The 19,134-nt window shown below is 43.3% G+C and overlaps 1 protein-coding gene across 3 annotated transcripts in view; it reads left to right on the forward strand.

Moving 5' to 3' along the window:
• Positions 1-1,080: 1,080 nt before the first annotated feature.
• The window catches only part of LOC112260866 (G-protein-signaling modulator 2), a 30,422-nt gene continuing 12,368 nt past the window's right edge, over positions 1,081-19,134 (forward strand). The window contains exons 1-9 of one of the 3 annotated variants that reach the window (XM_024436230.2): positions 1,081-1,283; positions 4,688-4,817; positions 7,864-8,227; positions 10,786-11,007; positions 11,878-12,013; positions 12,123-12,262; positions 12,486-12,609; positions 13,029-13,144; positions 13,451-13,715. In XM_024436230.2, the coding sequence (XP_024291998.1) occupies positions 8,163-8,227; positions 10,786-11,007; positions 11,878-12,013; positions 12,123-12,262; positions 12,486-12,609; positions 13,029-13,144; positions 13,451-13,715 (1,068 nt within the window). In that variant the 5' untranslated portion in view covers positions 1,081-1,283; positions 4,688-4,817; positions 7,864-8,162. The remainder of the gene's footprint in view (positions 1,284-4,687; positions 4,818-7,863; positions 8,228-10,785; positions 11,008-11,877; positions 12,014-12,122; positions 12,263-12,485; positions 12,610-13,028; positions 13,145-13,450; positions 13,716-19,134) is intronic. The other 2 variants (XM_024436229.2, XM_024436232.2) reach the window with 2 other exon arrangements.

Consider the following 19,134-nt stretch of genomic DNA (forward strand, 5'->3'; position numbering starts at 1 on the left):
CAAGTCAAGCGCTGTGTGTGAGTGTGTGTGTAGCATCGCCTACAGTATGTGGGTGTGTGTATGAGTGATTTGTGTATGAGTGGTGAGAGACTTGATAAACTTGCTCTTCAGCATAACGAGTATTTAACGATCCAGTGTTAGAAGTTCAAAAGCATGGCAGACTAAGCTGTATGCAGTCGGTATAAGTGCAATTCTATTAGGACAACTAAACTTATAAAATAAAGGCTATATAAAATAAAACAAATCTCTATCCTGCTGAGAAGTCTGTGCAACCTCTCAAAACAATCAACCACAAGACCTGCTGGCAAGTTATCAGCGTATACCTGTTGAACCCAATGAAACTCACCTGACCTGGCCCCAATCTCATCTATTTATAATGTGTTATATGCTACACAGCATTGTTTTTTATGGGATCTTCAAGTTCTGACATAACCCACCAGTTACGTCTGTCACATTGTTTCAAGATCTAAGGCAGTCGAATGTATGTGGCTTCATCAATAATGTACATTGTATCACGTCTGAACTTGACGTGCGAGAGGAGGAGTTTGATCGCTTCAGTAAACTCCCGAAAAAAGTATGGGGGAGCAGCGAGCTCACTTCACTCACTTCCTCCCCTGCTGCTGCTGACAAACGCCGAGCTTTTGAAAGCACTTGTGTGTTTTGGCCAACTTCTCAATTTATGCAAACAATACTAACTTAGCTGCAAGCAAACTGACAGGCTATCTACATTTTATTAACAGCTAGCTACTGCCTAACGTTCTGCAACAGTGGCAGTGCAACTTAGACAGGCTCCTACTTTTTCAGGCAGTCCGTTTACTTACTAGTTTTCAACCCCCCAAACTGAGATGTTTGCATTAGTAAATGCCATTATAGTCGAGAATGACTTTGTTTTACTCTTCTGATTATTGCATATTTTGCTGACACACTTGACACCTTGAAACTGCACGAGGATAACGTGATTTACTCTCTCATCCTACAGTTAAAATTCATTAATGAAATGTCATTGGTCCACAGACGGGTATAATGGGCGTGGCTATCTTTGAACCTGTTCCGCTGATTGGCTACTGGACTAACAAAACAGAGCTGACTCATCGAAGTTTCACAAAAGTTTATTGCTAGTTATGTTAGCGAATTGGCGAATTGGCGAATTTATAAGCACATATGGCAATAAATATAAAGGTTTATTATAAAGTTGTAGAATAAAAGTGAAATTGTATTTACCGTCCGAGTCGAAGTATCGAAACGGGGAGTAAAAACGCATTGTTCGAACTGGACCGCCTAACGTAAGTGGACTAGCTAACGTTAGCCAGTTGAGCTAATGTTAGCTACGGTTACAGGTTGCAAAGGTTCTCTGGGTCTGTACCCATAGCGTAGCCCTCTAGCAATAAGCTAAATAAATAGCTATATGGTTGTGGTTGTAGCTTGCACGTTTGTTAGAACTGGCTTGTTGGCTACTTAGTTATTTTTCTCAGTTGATTGGCTGATCAAGTCTCTCACTTCACTATTTGGGGAACGCCTTAGCTATACTCGTCAAAATAAATATGATTTGATCATCAAATACAGTATGTTTTTGGCCTATAGCTATGTCTCGTGTGTGCACAATATCTACAGTTCTTTACTTAGTTAGCTTGCTACTGTAAAATTGCTGTGTTAAATTGTATTTTTTTTCCTACACAAGTTCCAGTGTATTTTTCTGGGAAATCATGGTATGACTTAATCTCTTCTGGGAAATGAATAAGGGAACTAGGCAACAAAATGTGAAAGAACACTAGAAGGACATTCAACTATTGATAGTAATCTATAAAAAAAAATCCGGGTTTATCAGAGTCCCAATCCCCGCTAGCTAGCCAATCCCCACACTGAATAATTTCAGGTGAGGGGTGCCTCTTTCTATATCTGTCCCCTCTGTTTTGATGGTGATTTGCTGGCTGCATTACTGCTCTCATGCATTATTATCCTTTGGTGTTTCCGGGTTTGCTTGATTATTGAGAGGATGTGGACTGGTTAATGAGAGGCTGTGGAAACAGAGTGAGTAGACCACCCTGTGAGTACATTAAAGATGAGCTAATGATAACAGTTCTGTGTGTGATGTGGGAGCCAGGCTCCTGTCCAGCTATTCTTTCAAATGACTGCTTTTGTTGCCACAGCTGCACTGTAGTCTTACATCACTTGTCCTATTAACCACTACGTCATAGTTGCACACAGACAGCTTTGTCACCGGCTCAGACACATACAGTTGAAGTCGGCAGTTTACATACACCTTGGCCAAATACATTTAACTCAGTTTTTCACAATTCCTGACATTTAATCCTAGTACAAATTCCCTGTCTTAGGTCAGTTAGGATCACCACTTTATTTTAAGAATGTGAAATGTCAGAATAATAGTAGAGAATGATTTCAGCTTTTATTTCTTTCATCACATTCCCAGTGGGTCAGAAGTTTGCATACACGCAATTAGTATTTTGTAGCATTGCCTTTAAATTGTGTAACTTGGGTCAAACGTTCCGGGTAGCCTTCCACAAGCTTCCCACAATAAGTTGGGTGAATTGTGGCCAATTCCTCTTGACAGAGCTGGTGTAACTGAGTCAGGTCTGTAGGCCTCCTTGCTCGCACACGCTTTTTCAGTTCTGCCCACAAATATTCTATAGGATTGAGGCCAGGGCTTTGTGATGGCTACTCCAATACCTTGACTTTGTTGTCCTTAAGCCATTTTGCCACAACTTTGGAAATATGCTTGGGGTCATTGTCCATTTGGAAGACTCATTTGCAACCAAGCTTCCTGACTGATGTCTTGAGATGTTGCTTAAATATATCCACATCATTTTACCTCCTCATGATGCCATCTATTTTTGTGAAGTGCACCAGTCCCTCCGGCAGCAAAGCACACCCACAACAATGATGCTGCCACCCCCGAGCTTCACGGTTGGGATGGTGTTCTTTGGCTTGCAAGCCTCCCCCTTTTTCCTCCAAACATAATGATGGTCATTATGGCCAAATAGTTATATTTTTGTTTAATCAGACCAGAGGACATTTCTCCAATAAGTACAATCTTTGTCCCCGTGTGCAGTTGCAAACCGTAGTCTCTTTTTTATGGAGGTTTTGGAGCAGTGGCTTCTTCCTTGCTGAGCAGCCTTTCAGGTTATGTCGATATAGGACTTGTTTTACTGTGGATATAGATACTTTTGTACCGGTTTCCTCTAGAGGTCGACCGATTTATGATTTTTCAACGCCGATACCGATTATTGGAGGACCAAAAAAGCCGGTACCGATTAATCGGACGATTTTTATTTTTTATTTTATTTATTTGTAATAATGACAATTACAACAGTACTGAATGAACACTTATTTTAACTTAATATAATACATCAATCAAATCAAATCAATTTAGCCTCAAATAAATAATGAAACGTGTTCAATTTGTTTTAAATAATGCAAAAACAAAGTGTTGGAGAAGAAAGTAAAAGTGCAATATGTGCCATGTAAAAAAGCTAACGTTTAAGTTCCTTGCTCAGAACATGAGAACATATGAAAGCTGGTGGTTCCTTTTAACATGAGTCTTCAATATTCCCAGTTAAGAAGTTTTAGGTTGTATTTATTATAGGACTATTTCTCCCTATACCAATTGTATTTCATATATCTTTGACTATTGGATGTTCTTATAGGCACTGTAGTATTGCCAGTCTAATCTCGGGAGTTGATAGGCTTCAAGTCATAAACAGCGCTGTGCTTCAAGCATTGCGAAGAGCTGCTGGCAAACTCAGTAAAGTGCTGTTTGAATGAATGCTTACGAGCCTGCTGCTGCCTACCACCGCTCAGTCAGACTGCTCTATCAAATATCGAATCATAGACTTAATTATAAGAATAATAAACACACAAATACGAGCCTTTGTCCATTTATATGGTCAAATCCTGGAAACGATCATTTCGAAAACTAAATGTTTATTCTTTCAGTGAAATACGGAACCATTCCGTATTTTATCGTACGGATGGCAGCCCCTAAGTCTAAATAATGCTGTTACATTGCGCAACCTTCAATGTTATGTCATAATTATGTAAAATTCTGGCAAATTAATTATGGTCTTTGTTAGGAAGAAATGGTCTTCAAACAGTTTGTAACGAGCCAGGTGGCCCAAACTGCTGCATATACCCTGGCGCGAATGCGCTTTTGTTAAATCATCACCCGTTTGGCGAAGTAGGCTGTGATTTGATGATAAATTTAACAGGCACCGCATTGATTATATGCTACACAGGACAAGCTAGTTAAACTAGTAATATCATCAACCATGTGTAGTTAACTAGTGATTATGTTAAGATAGTTTTTTATAAGATAAGTTTAATGCTAGCTAGCAACTTACCTTGGCTCCTTGCTGCACTCACGTAACAGGTGTTCAGCCTGCCACGCAGTCTCCTCGTGGATTGCAATGTAATCGGCGTCCAAAAATTCTGATTGTTATGAAACTTGAAATCGGCCCTAATTAATCGGTCGACCTCTAATGAAACTAGTCTACTTTCGGCGAAGTTCGCCCTTTTTAATCCAAAATAGGTGACCTGTGTGATTCGTGTAGATCCAATGAGAAAAGTGAGGGGGGGGGGGCTTTGGATCACTACTGGCTGTATGCGGACGAGTGATGTGTGTTTGGAGCAATACTGGCTGTATCCAAGGCTCAGCCAATCTGTCACATAACAGAATGCAGCACGCGCCTGAAGAGAGAAGACACCAATGTGTTAGTTTCAGCATCTGCACCCGCTGAAAGAGCGGAGAGTGGAATGGAAGTTTACCAGCTACAGCAGCGCATCCCCTGGACAATAACGAAGAGGTAGGTTAAAAGCCTGACCACGGAGACGGGGGTGAGAAGTTGATGAAGCGTACTTAATGAGCTGTAACCGAAAAACAACTGGCATTTTGGAAAGTTTGAGGTGAGGGAGAAAGTGTGGTGGAACAAGTATTGTTAGCATTGTTAAGTATCTTGCTACAGTAGTTGGGTGTCAAATTCTCCGTTAGCTAGCCAGAGAAATGTTGTGCAACAATATTCAACTTAACTGATCAAATAATTGAGTTTATGGTGTGAAAATTAGCTGGCTAATATGGTCAGACAGCTAATGTTAGCTAGCTAACGTTACAACATCAGATGAGCTAACATTAGTAACCTAACCATTCGCTATAGTATTAACTGCCTCCTTGCCGTTCCTCAAGTTATAACACGTTAGTTGCTTACTGGATCCTGGCAATCTGTGTGAAATGTTAACAAACTAACTAGAGTATCTGTGAAGTAATATTTTCCTTCAACAGAATGTGGTTAATTTTCAAAACGTGGCATTGCTTGTTAAACAAGTGGATTCAGGGCTCAAGTGTAGCTGTAGCTGGCTTAACCCTTGTCTTAAGGGTAAAAAATGACCCGCCACAATGTTTAACAGCAGAGAACCGCCTAAATTATATTTTTCCAACTTGAAACTTAAGGACTTCCTAGAGTGACCTCAGCATTTAGAAAAAGTTAAACATCTCCTTTTTCATATTTCCATGAAAGCTGTACACCACCAGCGTACAAATTAATTTTTGACCCGGCAGTTATAATGAGAAATTGAGATTGTGTTCTACTGATTTAACTCAGCCAGCAGCTCCTGAACCATGTGCCATGGTTGGCACAGTTAGAAAGAACAAGCCTGAGCTCCCCCCTGCACTCCTCGCAACAAGGGGGAGGCCTTCTCATCAAAGTTTGCCTTCACCCCCACCACCACTCTAGTTTCTTACCTCCCAAAGAGGAACAAGAATGTTGTCCTCCTGAGCACACTGCACAAAATGGCTGAGATCAGTGATCGTGAGGACAGGAAGCCAGCCATCATCCTGGACTACAGCCACAACAAAGGAGGCGTGGTCAACCTGGAGAAGGTGATTGGAACTTACAGCTGCATGATGACTGGCCCCTGGTCATCTTCCATAACATAATTGAAGTGTCCTTATACAATGCCTTCGTGATATGGAACAACCCTACCTGGATGCCCGATAAGCGGAACAAGAGGAGGGTGTTCCTGGAGCAGCTGGGAAAGGCACTTGTAACCCCACACATTCAAAGAAGGGAGCTCCTCCCCCGCACAGCAGCCTTTGCAACGCTTGTGAAAGCTGTTCAGGGGGCGGAATCTTGCCCTGAGCCATCTGAGGCTGCAGCTGGGGCAGACAAGAGGAGGAGATGCCAATTCTGCCTCCCAAAGAAGGACTGGAAAACACATACTATGTGCTGCACATGTGAGAAATACATCTGCAAAGTCCATGCACACACACTTGCATACTAATTAGAGTTGATTGATTGATGTATTTCACATTTTGGTTTAGTTTCTTATTTGTTTATACACTTTGTGGGTGGGGGCTATGGTTAAAAAAATGTGAGAAGACTAGTATTTTGTAGTTGAATTCCTCATTGTACAGTCTAAGAATATATCACTATGTTGCCAAAAAATGGTTGTTTCCCTTCAATAAAATGCATTCAAAACTACTCTGCACATTTCTGCTACTTTCTTAGCCTATACAAGTGCTATCTCTTGCAAAACATTTTTTTTTACACCTATGCAGTACCTTTTAGAAATAATAATCCTCTACTTTAGTAAGGAAAACAATTGACAGGTGTGTTGTAATAACTAGTGTCCACTGATTAAATGCAGTCTTTCTGCATTGTGAAGAGGGAAAACCAAGATATTCAAAGTTTGAATGACAGGTTGTTTCCTCATGCAAAATAGATTTTGGGTTTAAAATTAAGCTGCTTTATTTTAGGGGTTTAGTGAAGGCGGGTCATTATTTTACCCTTAGGACAAGGAGTATACCGAATGTTAAGACTATATACAAGGGTTCAGCTGGAAGCCACTAGAGGTGAAAGGAACACCACACACTTTCCCTCTTTCTCACTTTCAATACAGTGGATAAAAAGGGCTGCCAGGTGTACACTCTGCCTGAAAGAGATCAATTATACCAACAAAGGGTATGGTATCATGCTGTATTCACAACGTAACAAGCAGCTCGACAAAGAGGTCTGTGGTGAACCATCCCCAGGTTGAAAGTAGATTACTCCTGGATTAGAAAAGTGATGATTCACAACAACAAGTCTTTGAATAATCTTTGTGAATGTCATTTAGTTACAGGCTGTTGCGATACTACCTACTATCAGAATATGCCTCTTTCTATTTTCCACCAATGAATATCAATATGCACCTGCAGCATACATTTGAATACCGCTTACTGTTTTTTATATTTGTAATAATTGTGCTCTTGACACTTAGCTGGTAGTCTAATTTGGTTTCAGGAATAACCTGTTAATTAGGCCTCACTACTAAAACGGCCACCTCTTTCCAGATGCACTACTTTTATCATGTGGGAAGGAGGCAGCGTTTGGTCTTGCACTGGTGGCGTTCCTTATCTACGACTACTAGGCTTTCTTATCACTGTACTAACAATGGATTTTCCACACAGTCGTAACTGTGCAGGTCTTTTTTCAAACTTTTTTCGTCAGCCAGGCTACTTTACCTACTTCTTGCTAAGTAATACAAGTTTAATCCATTTGCAATAATAATTTCTGTGGTGGAAACATGTTCTCTTTTGCCTACCAATAATTTGCATACAGTATATTACATGTATCTGTGGTGATTGGGAAAAATCCTCTCCTGTTTGTCTGCTTGCCTAGGCTAGCTGTATCCTCCCTCTTAGGTAGACCCTGAGCACTGATGATTGAGTCATTGATTGACAGCTTGTGTGTGGTGAGGGGTGAACATATCCACTCCTGTCCTGCCCTGCGTGTGCACGCTGTTTAGTGGGTGTTGCCATGTTGTCGCGTGGCCAGAATGAAGCTTCACACACAGCATCTTGTGTTCTCTTCACAGAAGACTGCTGAGGAGAGCTGTGGTGGCACTGACAAGGCAAGCCAAACTCAAACACTAGGAGAAATGCAGCCTCCTGGACTGATGGGGAACTCTGTCTGAGGATCTCTGTCTGGGGCTGTGGTAATGTCTCTAGACAGACTAACATTTTGAAGGACAAACAACCTTACCAAAAATGGAAATATTAGGATTTTCCAACAACTCTTGAGAAGGTTCAGATCACTTCTCCTAGGTCCATCAGATGTTTTTTTCATTATCACAATTTTTTGGATTAACTGGGATCGTCCCACTTATGCTCTTAAATGGATTCCGTTGGCTCTCTGGTTAGCATTCAAGATGAGGACCAGTCCTATCGTGTCCGATACAGGTAGGCAATACCCTCATACAATACCCTCATTTTTTTTTTAACAGCAATGATCATTGTAGGATTTGACACAGTAAACTATGTAGTCTAGATTTCATCCTGATGTCTCAAAAGTCTGTTGCATGGGATGAGATCAGATTTTCCTGAGCTTTCAGGTGTCAATTGGTAGGCTACATTTCCCTCTTCTTCCATTTTAAGTGGAGTTGTGAGAGGAAGTTCCATGTAAGTGGAGTTGAGGGATGGTTGGACTGTAGACTAACTAGTTGAGTGGTTCCTGTTCCTATGTTTATGGCAGGCTGGCAGGTCACTGACTTTCATAGGTGTCACCCAGCACCTGGCCCAAAGTAAAGAGCACCGCCAGGTGTGACCTGGGGGGAAAAAACAGCAAAAACTGCTCCAGGCTTCTCAATCAATATTTAACAAGCCTCTGAAACATTGATTATTTGCTTTGTATTTCAAATTTCCAAATGAGATGATTCAACTTATTTTGAAAGGAGTGGTAGAAGGCACCATGGTTGTATGTTCAACCATGTTCATCTCCGCTTAGGATTTATAGGCATTTTCCTGGTCAACCATTTAAAATGCATTTGAGCATTAACGCGGAGGTGACAATTATGGCATATGTTCTCAAACGCTTCAATGTTAGTGTTGAAGGTAGGCCTAACTCCTAGTCAAACCCTGTACGTTTTAATTGAATAACTTAAACCTCCTAGTAGAGCTGGCACGATAATCTGAAAATTATCGATAACGACCGTACTGAGCACTTATCGCAGGCATTTTGCTGATATTGTTCATTATAATAAGTAGCCTATACTAGAGAAGTGTGAAATGAATATATGGGTGATTGTTAATGGGACAATTGATGGCTACAACCATAAAACCAGAAGTAGTTTTAAAGGAAATATTTGTTATAAACGTATCGTTCTATTTATGGTTATCGCATCAATTCAAGCAAATGATCGCTATATGGATTTTTATCGCTATATCCATTTTTCCCCCCAGTTTTACCTCCTAGCCAGCTGAATCTCAGACAGAGACCTTTAATAAAGCTCTCTGATGCTGCCCAGCAGCTTTGTACACGGGGCCTGTATAATCACTGTAGGACCCACTGTAGTAAATCCAGCCAGGTGACAAGGCCAGAGAGAGACAAGTAGATTACCTCATGTAGTAACGCTGACAGTATATTTTCCCCTTTTATCCTTGGGGTTAGCCTACTTTATTGCAACCGTAGTGTGTGGTATGCAAAACATATGGTCGTTGGTGACTTGTGGGAATGGAAGGAGATCTTCTCAATGTTTTGGTAAAATAATCTCAGTGAGATATTGAAGAGCGTAGGCTACCTCAGCACTGGTCCGGAATGTGTTTAGCTCTCGACCGTTGCACAGGAATCATCATTAAACCCAGTGGAAGCCTCGTTAGATGCCACTCGGATGTACCATGTGCTGTTGTAGGAGAAAGAAACCCAGGTATGGTTGTAGTGTGTGTGTGGTTCAAATAACCAAATGAAGTTAAATCCAGTATCTGTCACTGTACAGTACAATCATTTGTTATTTTATCTGCAAGACCGACACCGGCTCATTGTAACATTGTTCAGTCAGTAAACAGTAAAACACATTTGATTTAAATACAGTAAATAAAAACAAAACTATAGATGTTTTCCCTTCAGTATCAATGTTATAACCCTTTATCTATAAAGTTTCATAATGTATAAAATGTGTTTTAGTTGGTCAGGTGTAATGTCAGTCAGTATTCTGTGAGAGCTTTCTAAACAGAACACTGGGTGGGTGGGGAGCACCTGATACAAGAGTGAAAACTGGAAGTAAAAAACATGCATGAATACAGTTCGTCTCTTCTAACAAAGTGATGGGCGCTTTTGCAGTAGAACACACAAGATGGTAAAGAGACTGTGTAACAATTGAAGCCAGGCTGCATGAATATCACTAATCTGCTCCTAATCTGTTAATCCACCTGCCTCTGTGGATGCTCCTCTCTGACCCTGTCTGGGGTTAAAGTGACCAAAACACCCAGAATGTTACAGCACCATGAGCGTTGCAGATCCAATGTCTTGCTCAATCCCTATTCTACACAGGAGAGAACCATGCCTGTAGACAATACACTTCTGTCTGAATGTTCTGTAAACATTGAGCCCACTGAATAGCCCAGTCCTCAGTGGAGCTGTCTGACAGATTGCTGCATATTGTACTATAGGGACCACGTAGAGAGGAAGTCAGCCCTAACCATAACAGACAAACCCTGATAAACCAAGGCTATTGTCCTCCGGACTAAGGAGGAAGTAGCCAAACAAACTCCAGTCTGATGGAGAGTGAGAGGGATGCTAGTCATATGTTTTTTTTCTGCTTCTAGAACCTGAACACTTAGGTTAATGGGGGGCTTTGGTTTCTGGTTCATTTGAACTGTGGCCACTTTGGGACGTTTGGGCTCAATAAACTTGGGTTTTGTACCAGACAATATTTTCTCCCGTCTGTGCCTACTGAACTCCACCAGCTCCGTGGACCTCTAATCCTATCTTCTACCTAAACCGTTTCTGCTGCCCTCTGTAGGATGGAGGCGTCTTGTCTGGAGCTGGCCCTGGAGGGGGAGCGGCTCTGTAAGGTGGACGACTACAGCGCAGGGGTGTCCTTCTTCGAGGCGGCCATCCAGGTTGGAACTGAGGACCTGCAGGTGCTGAGTGCCATCTATAGCCAGCTGGGCAACGCCTACTTCCACCTGCATGATTACAGCAAGGCCTTGGAGTTCCACCATCATGACCTCACCTTGACCAGGTAGGAACACCCCTGTCACCAGGCAGGAAAGAATACGCCCTGTCACCAGGCAGGAAAGAATACGCCCTGTCACCAGGCAGGAAAGAATACGCCCTGTCACCAGGCAGGAAAGAATACGCCCTGTCACCAGGCAGGAAAGAATACGCCCTGTCACCAGGCAGGAAAGAATACGCCCTGTCACCAGGGCCGTATTAATAAAGCTTCTCGGAGTAGGACCAGGTCATTGTTCCCTCTTATCAGCATGACCTCGCCACAATTCCGCTGTTTGGAAGTAAGCATTTTGCAATTTAAATCAAATCAAATCAAATTTATTTATATAGCCCTTCGTACATCAGCTGATATCTCAAAGTGCTGTACAGAAACCCAGCCTAAAACCCCAAACAGCAAGCAATGCAGGTGTAGAAGCACAGTGGCTAGGAAAAACTCCCTAGAAAGGCCAAAACCTAGGAAGAAACCTAGAGAGGAACCAGGCTATGTGGGGTGGAGATTATAACAGAACATGGCCAAGATGTTCAAATGTTCATAAATGACCAGCACGGTCGAATAATAATAAGGCAGAACAGTTGAAACTGGAGCAGCAGCACGGTCAGGTGGACTGGGGACAGCAAGGAGTCATTATGTCAGGTAGTCCTGGGGCATGGTCCTAGGGCTCAGGTCCTCCGAGAGAGAGAAAGAAAAAAAGAATTAGAGAGAGCATATGTGGGGTGGCCAGTCCTCTTCTGGCTGTGCCGGGTGGAGATTATAACAGAACATGGCCAAGATGTTCAAATGTTCATAAATGACCAGCATGGTCGAATAATAATAATAATAAGGCAGAACAGTAGATGAACTTTTCCTTCCCATGATGACATTTTACTATCCCATTCTCAGGACCATCAGGGATCAGCAGGGAGAGGCGAAAGCCAGTGGTAACCTAGGCAACACGCTAAAGGTGTTGGGTAGGTTTGATGAGGCTTTGGTCTGCTGTCAGAGGCACTTAGACATCGCCGTGGACCTGCACGACAAGGTAAAATGAATTCATTTGCGTTTTTTCCCAGTGTTTAAATTCAACCTTTTACTTTTTTTAAAACGGTTTTGGAATTGACATTGCCTCTATTCTTCTGTCACTTTGTTAGGTGGGGCAGGCGAGGGCGCTGTATAACTTTGGGAACGTGTATCATGCCAAAGGCAAGACCATCTGTTGGAGCGGAGCGGAGCCTGGAGAGTTCCCTGAGGAGGTCATGACTGCACTTAGGAAAGCAGCGGAATACTATGAGTGTGTTCATGTGCCTTAAGTCTAGTACTGTAGAGTAGAAGTAAAGGGCATATTGTCATATATATTATACACACATTTCAATTGACAGGTATGCTATCACTATTTTACGATGTAGAAAATAGTCAAAATAAAGAAAAACCCTTGAATGAGTTGGTGTGTCAACTTTTGAATGGTACTGTATTTTAAACAATGTTTATTTTCAACTATTTGTCTGTGTTGTCAGAGCAAACTTATCCATAGTGAAGGAGCTTGGAGATTGTGCCGCCCAGGGCCGAACATACGGTAACCTTGGCAACACACACTACCTATTAGGAGACTTCCAGAATGCAGTGGCCTCACATGAACAGGTAATTACAATCTGATCAAAGTTTATAACCTATCATTAAGTGCTGGATTCAATCAAAGCTGTACTGCTGTAGCATATAAAACACACACTTTTACCCTATGGCCAAACAGAATAGAGTGGTTTTACGTACTGTAGTAGAAATACCAGTCACTCTTTTCACTGGAAGATGAGCAGTAGTTTGTACACAAAGGAACTCCAGAAACATTACTAAGGCAGTTTTGATTAAGTCCAGCCATTAGTCTTTTGTCAGATATATTTCTGTTTTCAATGGTGCTCTGCAGTTCATTATGTCCTGTATGGCTCATTTCAATCCAGAAAGACTGGAGGTAAACATATGACACAATGGAAGACTAGAGTCGCTGGCTGTACCGAGACCAAAGTGTTGTAATGTGTCTGTGTGTTCGTCCATTTCTTTCCCAGCGCCTCCAGATTGCCAAGGAGTTTGGCGACCGCTCGGCAGAGAGAAGGGCCTACTGCAACCTGGGGAACGCCTATATCTTTCTGGGGGAATTTGAAATGGCAGCTGAGCATTACAAGTGAGCCAAACGCCCAGCCCAGCCATTCACCTTCTCTTAATGAAGTTCACTCCCCTTGAGAAAACAACACTTCTTTCAGTCTGGAGGGTGTAACACTGTTAGAACGCAGTAGGGTTTCAGGAGAGCGATGGCAGCAGCCATGCCTCAAAGGACACACAATGTCAAGAGAGACAGAAAACAGATTAGTTTGTGTGTGTGTGTGTCTGCATGTGTGCATTCATATACTAAACTTAATTTCAGCAATAGAGTAGCTTTTGAGGTGTGTGTCACTATGAATGAGAGCCAGTGATCTGTTGTGGTTGTCAGGAGGACTCTGCAGCTGGCCAGACTGCTGAAGGACCGGGCTGTAGAGGCTCAGGCCTGTTACAGTCTGGGAAACACCTACACATTGCTCCAGGACTACGATAGGGCTATAGACTACCACCTCAAACACCTCATCATCGCACAGGACCTCAACGACAGGATTGGTGAGGGCCGGGCGTGCTGGAGTTTAGGAAACGCTCACACAGCCCTGGGGAACCATGACCAGGCCATGCACTTTGCTGAGAAACACCTGGAGATCTCCAAAGAGGTAGACTACATAATCATAAAGTATCATGAGTAGGGCTTTTGCGGTGACCGTATGACCACCACACCGGCAGTCACGAGTCATGAAGGCAGTCAAATTCCACCTGACCGTTTAGTCAAGGTAATTAGGCTTCTCCAAGCTCTGATGCTGCTGATGGTCATTAGTAGCCTACCAAACTTGCTAACTGCCTGGTACTCAGCACTCTATTGTCCCTCTAATCACTCTGACATCAATGCAAATGTAATCAAATATCAAATAAAACACTAAATTGAGAGTCCATGGGCTTAGGTTGCGCAACATTTCTATAGGCTATGCAATTGGCAAGAAAACAGAGTAATGGCCTCCACTATAAAAAGAAGAGGATCCCATCAGCTTTCTATAGGCTAGGCCTACTATTTACTTCTCAACTTTCCTAATATTAAGCACATTGCTTCTCTTTACAACAGGAGCCAACCTGGCTGGCATGAAAATGAACTATTTAAGTGCATAGATGACATGTATTTTCTCCCACTGCTCCTGTTCTGAGACAGGTGCATGATAATGGTCCATTCTAAATCAAAACAAAATGTCACATATAAACTCAGCAAAAAAAGAAACGTCCCTTTTTCAGGACCCTGCCTTTCAAAGATAATTTGTAAAAATCCAAATAACTTCACAGTTCTTCATTGTAAAGGGTTTAAACACTGTTTCCTGTGCTTGTTCAGTGAACCATAAACAATTAATGAACATGCACCTGTGGAACGGTCATTAAGACACTAACAGCTTACGGTCATGGTTATGAAAACTTAGGACACTAAAGAGGCCTTTCTACTGACTCTGAAAAACACTAAAAGAAAGATGCCCAGGGTCCCTGCTCATCTGCGTGAACGTGCCGTAGGCATGCTGCAAGGAGGCATGAGGACTGCACATATGGCCAGGGCAATCAATTGCGATGTCTGTACTGTGAGATGCCTAAGACAGAAGCTACAGGACGGACCGCTGATCGTCTTCGCAGTGGCAGACCACTTGTAACAACACCTGCACAGGATTGGTACATCCGAACATCACACCTGCGGGACAGGTACAGGATGGCACAACAACTGCCCAAGTTACACCAGGAAACCATAATTCCTCCATCAGTGCTCAGACTGTCTGCAATAGGCTGAGAGAGGCTGGACTGAGGGCCTGTTGTAAGGCAGGTCCTCACCAGACATCACAGTTGCACAAACCTACTGTCGCTAGATCAGACAGGACTGGCAAAAAGTGATCATCACTGACGAGTTGTGGTTTTGTCTCACCAGGGATGATGGTTGGATTTTCGTTTATCGTCGAATGAATGAGCGTTACACAGAAGCCTGTACTCTGGAGCAGGATCGATTTGGAGATGGAGGGTCCGTCATGGTCTGGGACGGTGTCACAGCATCATCGGACTGAGCTTGTTGTCATTGCAGGCAATCTCAATGCTGTGCGTTACAGGGAAGACCTCCTCCTCCCTCATGTGGTACCTTTCCTGCGGGCTCATCCTGACATGACCCTCCAGCATGACAATGCCACCAGCCATACTGCTTGTTCTGTGTGTGATTTCCTTCAAGACGGGAATGTCAGTGTTCTGCCATGGCTAGCGAAGAGCCCGGATCTCAATCCGTCTAGGACCTGTTGGATCGGAGGGTGAGGGCTAGGTCCATTCCCCCCAGAAATGCCTGGGAACTTGCAGGTGCCTTGGTGGAAGAGTGGGGTAACATCTCACAGCAAGAACTGGCAAATCCGGTGCAGTCTATGAGGAGTAGATGCACTGCAGCATTTAATGCTGCTGGTGGCCACACCAGATACTGACTGTTACTTTTACCTTTGTTCAGGGACACATTATTCCATTTCTGTTCGTCACATGTCTGTGGAACTTGTCCAGTTTATTTCTCAGTTGTGCAAATATTTGTATGAACATAAGATATAACATGTTAAGTTTGCTGAAAATATCAAATCAAATTGATTTGTCATATACACATGGTTAGCAGATGTTAATGCAAGTGTAGCGAAATGCTTGTGCTTCTAGTTCCGACAATGCTCAGTTGAGAGTGAGAGGACCTTCCTTTTTTTTTGCTTATTATTTAATTTGGGATCTATCGCATCCCACAACCGACCCAGACTATGTTTGGAATATTTATTTCTCGCACATTTATAAAATAGGTTGACTTTTATACTATTTTATTTCACCTTTATTTAGCCAGGTAGGCTAGTTGAGAACAAGTTCTCATTTGCAACTGCGACCTGGCCAAGATAAAGCATAGCAATTTGACACAGAACAACAGAGTTACACATGGAATAAACAAAACATAGTCAATAACTGCGATTTTTGCAGTTAGTTCCAGTCATTAGCAGCAGAGAACTGGAAGGAAAGGCGACCAAAGGAGGAATTGGCTTTGGGGGTGACCAGTGAGATATACCTGCTGGAGCGTGTGCTACGAGTGGGTGCTGCTATGGTGACCAGTGAGCTGAGATAAGGCTGGGCTTTACCTAGCAGAGACTTGTAGATAACATGTAGCCAGTGGGTTGGTGACGAGTATGACGCGACGGCCAACCAACGAGAGCGTATGGGGCTTTGGTGACAAAACGGCTGGATAGACTGGATCCAATTTCTTGAGTAGGGTGTTACAGGCTATTTTATTGATGACATCGCCGAAGTCTAGGATCGGTAGGATGGTCAGTTTTACGAGGCTATGTTTGGCAGCATGAGTGAAGGAGGCTTTGTTGCGATATAGGAAGCCGATTCTAGATTTAATTTTGGATTGGAGATGCTTATTCTGAGTCTGGAAGGAGAGTTTACAGTCTAACCAGACACCTAGGTATTTGTAATTGTCCACGTATTCTAAGTTAGAGCCGTCCAGAGTAGTGATGCTGGACGGGTAGGCAGGTGTGGGCAGTGATCGATTGAATAGCATGCATTTAGTTTTACTTGCATTTAAGAGCAGTTGGAGGCCACGGAAGGGGAGTTGTATTACATTGAAGCTCGTCTGGAGGTTAGTTAACACAGTGTCCAAAGAAGTGCCAGAGGTATACAGAATGGTGTTGTCTGCGTAGAGGTGGATCAGAGAATCACCAGTAGCAAGAGCAACATCATTGATGTATACAGAGAAGAGAGTCGGCCCGAGAATTTAACCCTGTGGCACCCCCATAGAGACTGCCAGAGGTCCGGACAACAGGCCCTCCGATTTGACACACTGAACTCTATCAGAGAAGTAGTTGGTAAACCAGGCGAGGCAATCATTTGAGAGACCAAGGCTGTCGAGTCTGCCAATAAAAATGTGGTGATTGACAGAGTCGAAAGCCTTGGCCAGGTCGATGAATACTGCTGCACAGTAATGTCTCTTATTGATGGCGGTTATGATGTCATTTAGGACCTTGAGCGTGGCTGAGGTGCACCCATGACCAGCTCTGAAACCAGATTGCATAGCGGAGAAGGTACGCTGGGATTCGAAATGGTTGGTAATCTGTTTAACTTGGCTTTCAAATACCTTAGACAGGGTAGGATAGATATTGGTCAGTAGCAGTTTGGGTCTAGAGTGTCACCCCCTTTGAAGAGGGGGATGACCGCAGCAGCTTTCCAATCTTTGGGAATCTCAGACAATATGAAAGAGGTTGAACAGGCTAGTAATAGGGGTTGCAACAATTTCGGCAGATGATTTTAGAAAGAGGGTCCAGATTGTCAAGCCCGGCTGATTTGTAGGGTTCCAGATTTTTCAGCTCTTTCAGAACATCAGCTATCTGGATTTGGGTGAAGGAGAAATGGTGGGGGCTTTGCCCGGTTGCTTTGGAGGGTTCCCGGGGCAGTTGACTGGGGTTGGGGTAGCCAGGTGGAAAGCATGGCCAGCGAAGAGAAATGCTTATTGAAATTCTCAATTATAGTGGGTTTATCGGTGATAAGTGTTTCCTAGCCTCAGAGCAGTGGGCAGCTGGGAGGAGGTGCTCTTATTCTCCATGGACTTTACAGTGTCCCATAACTTTTTTGAGTTGGAGCTACAGGATGCACATTTCTGTTTGAAAAAGCTGGCCTTAGCTCTCCTAACTGCCTGTGTATATTTGTTCCTAACTTCCCTGAAAAGTTGCATATCACGGGGGGCTATTCGATGCTAATGCAGAACGCCACAGGATGTGTTTGTGCTGGTCAAGGGCAGACTGGTCTGGAGTGAACCAAGGACTATATCTATTCCTAGTTCTACATCTTTTTGAACAGGGCATGCTTATTTAAGATGGTGAGGAAGGTACTTTTAAAGAATAACCAGGCATCCTCTACTGATGGGATGAGGTCAATGTCATTCCAGGATACCCCGGCCAGGTCGATTAGAAAGGCCTGCTCGCGGAAGTGTTTTAGGGAGCGTTTGACAGTGATGAGGGGTGATCGTTTGGTCGCAGACCCATTACGGATGCAGGCAATGAGGCAGTGATCGCTGAGATCTTGATTGAAAACAGCAGAGGTGTATTTGGAGGGGGAGTTAGTTAGGATGATATCTATGAGGGCGCCCGTGTTTACGGATTTGGGGTTGTACCTAGTAGGTTCATTGATCATTTGTGTGAGATTGAGGGCATCAAGTTTAGATTGTAGGATGGCAGGGGTGTTAAGCATGTCCCAGTTTAGGTCACCTAGTAGCACGAGCTCAGAAGATAGATGGGGGGGGGCACAATCAGTTCACATATGGTGTTGAGGGCACAGCTGGGGGCAGAGGGTGGTCTATAGCAAGCGGCAACAGTGAGAGACTTGTTTCTGGAAAGGTGCATTTTTAGAAGTTGAAGATCGAATTGTTTGGGTACAGACCTGGATATTAAGACAGTACTCTGCAGGCTATCTTTGCAGTAGATTGCAACACCGCCCCCTTTGGCAGTTCTATCTTGGCGGAAAATGCTATAGTTAGGGATGGAGATTTCAGGGGTTTTGGTGGTTTTCCTAAGCCAGGATTCAGACACGGCTAAGACATCCGGGTTGGCAGAGTGTGCTAAAGCAGTGAGTAAAACAAACTTAGGGAGTAGGCTTATAATGTTAACATGCATGAAACCAAGGCTTTTACGGTTACAGAAGTCAACAAATGAGAGCACCTGGAGAGTGGGAGATGAGCTAGGCACTGCAGGTCCTGGATGAACCTCTACATCACCAGAGGAGAAGTAGGATAAGGGTATGGCTAAAGGCTATACAAACTGGCCGCCTAGCAGGTTCGGAACAGAGTTAAAGAAGCAGGTTTCTGGGAACGATAGCATAGATTCAAGGCATAGTGTACAGACGAAGGTAAGGTAGGATGTGAGTACATTGGAGGTAAACCTAGGCTATGAGTAATGATGAGAGCGATATTGTCTCTAGAGATGTTTAAACCCGGTGATATCATTGCATATGTAGGAGGTGGAACAACATGGTTGGTTAAGGCATTTTGAGCAAGGCTAGAGGCTCTGCAGTGAAATA

The sequence above is a fragment of the Oncorhynchus tshawytscha genome, linkage group LG10 (assembly GCF_018296145.1).
Source record: "Oncorhynchus tshawytscha isolate Ot180627B linkage group LG10, Otsh_v2.0, whole genome shotgun sequence".
Taxonomy (NCBI): domain Eukaryota; kingdom Metazoa; phylum Chordata; class Actinopteri; order Salmoniformes; family Salmonidae; genus Oncorhynchus; species Oncorhynchus tshawytscha.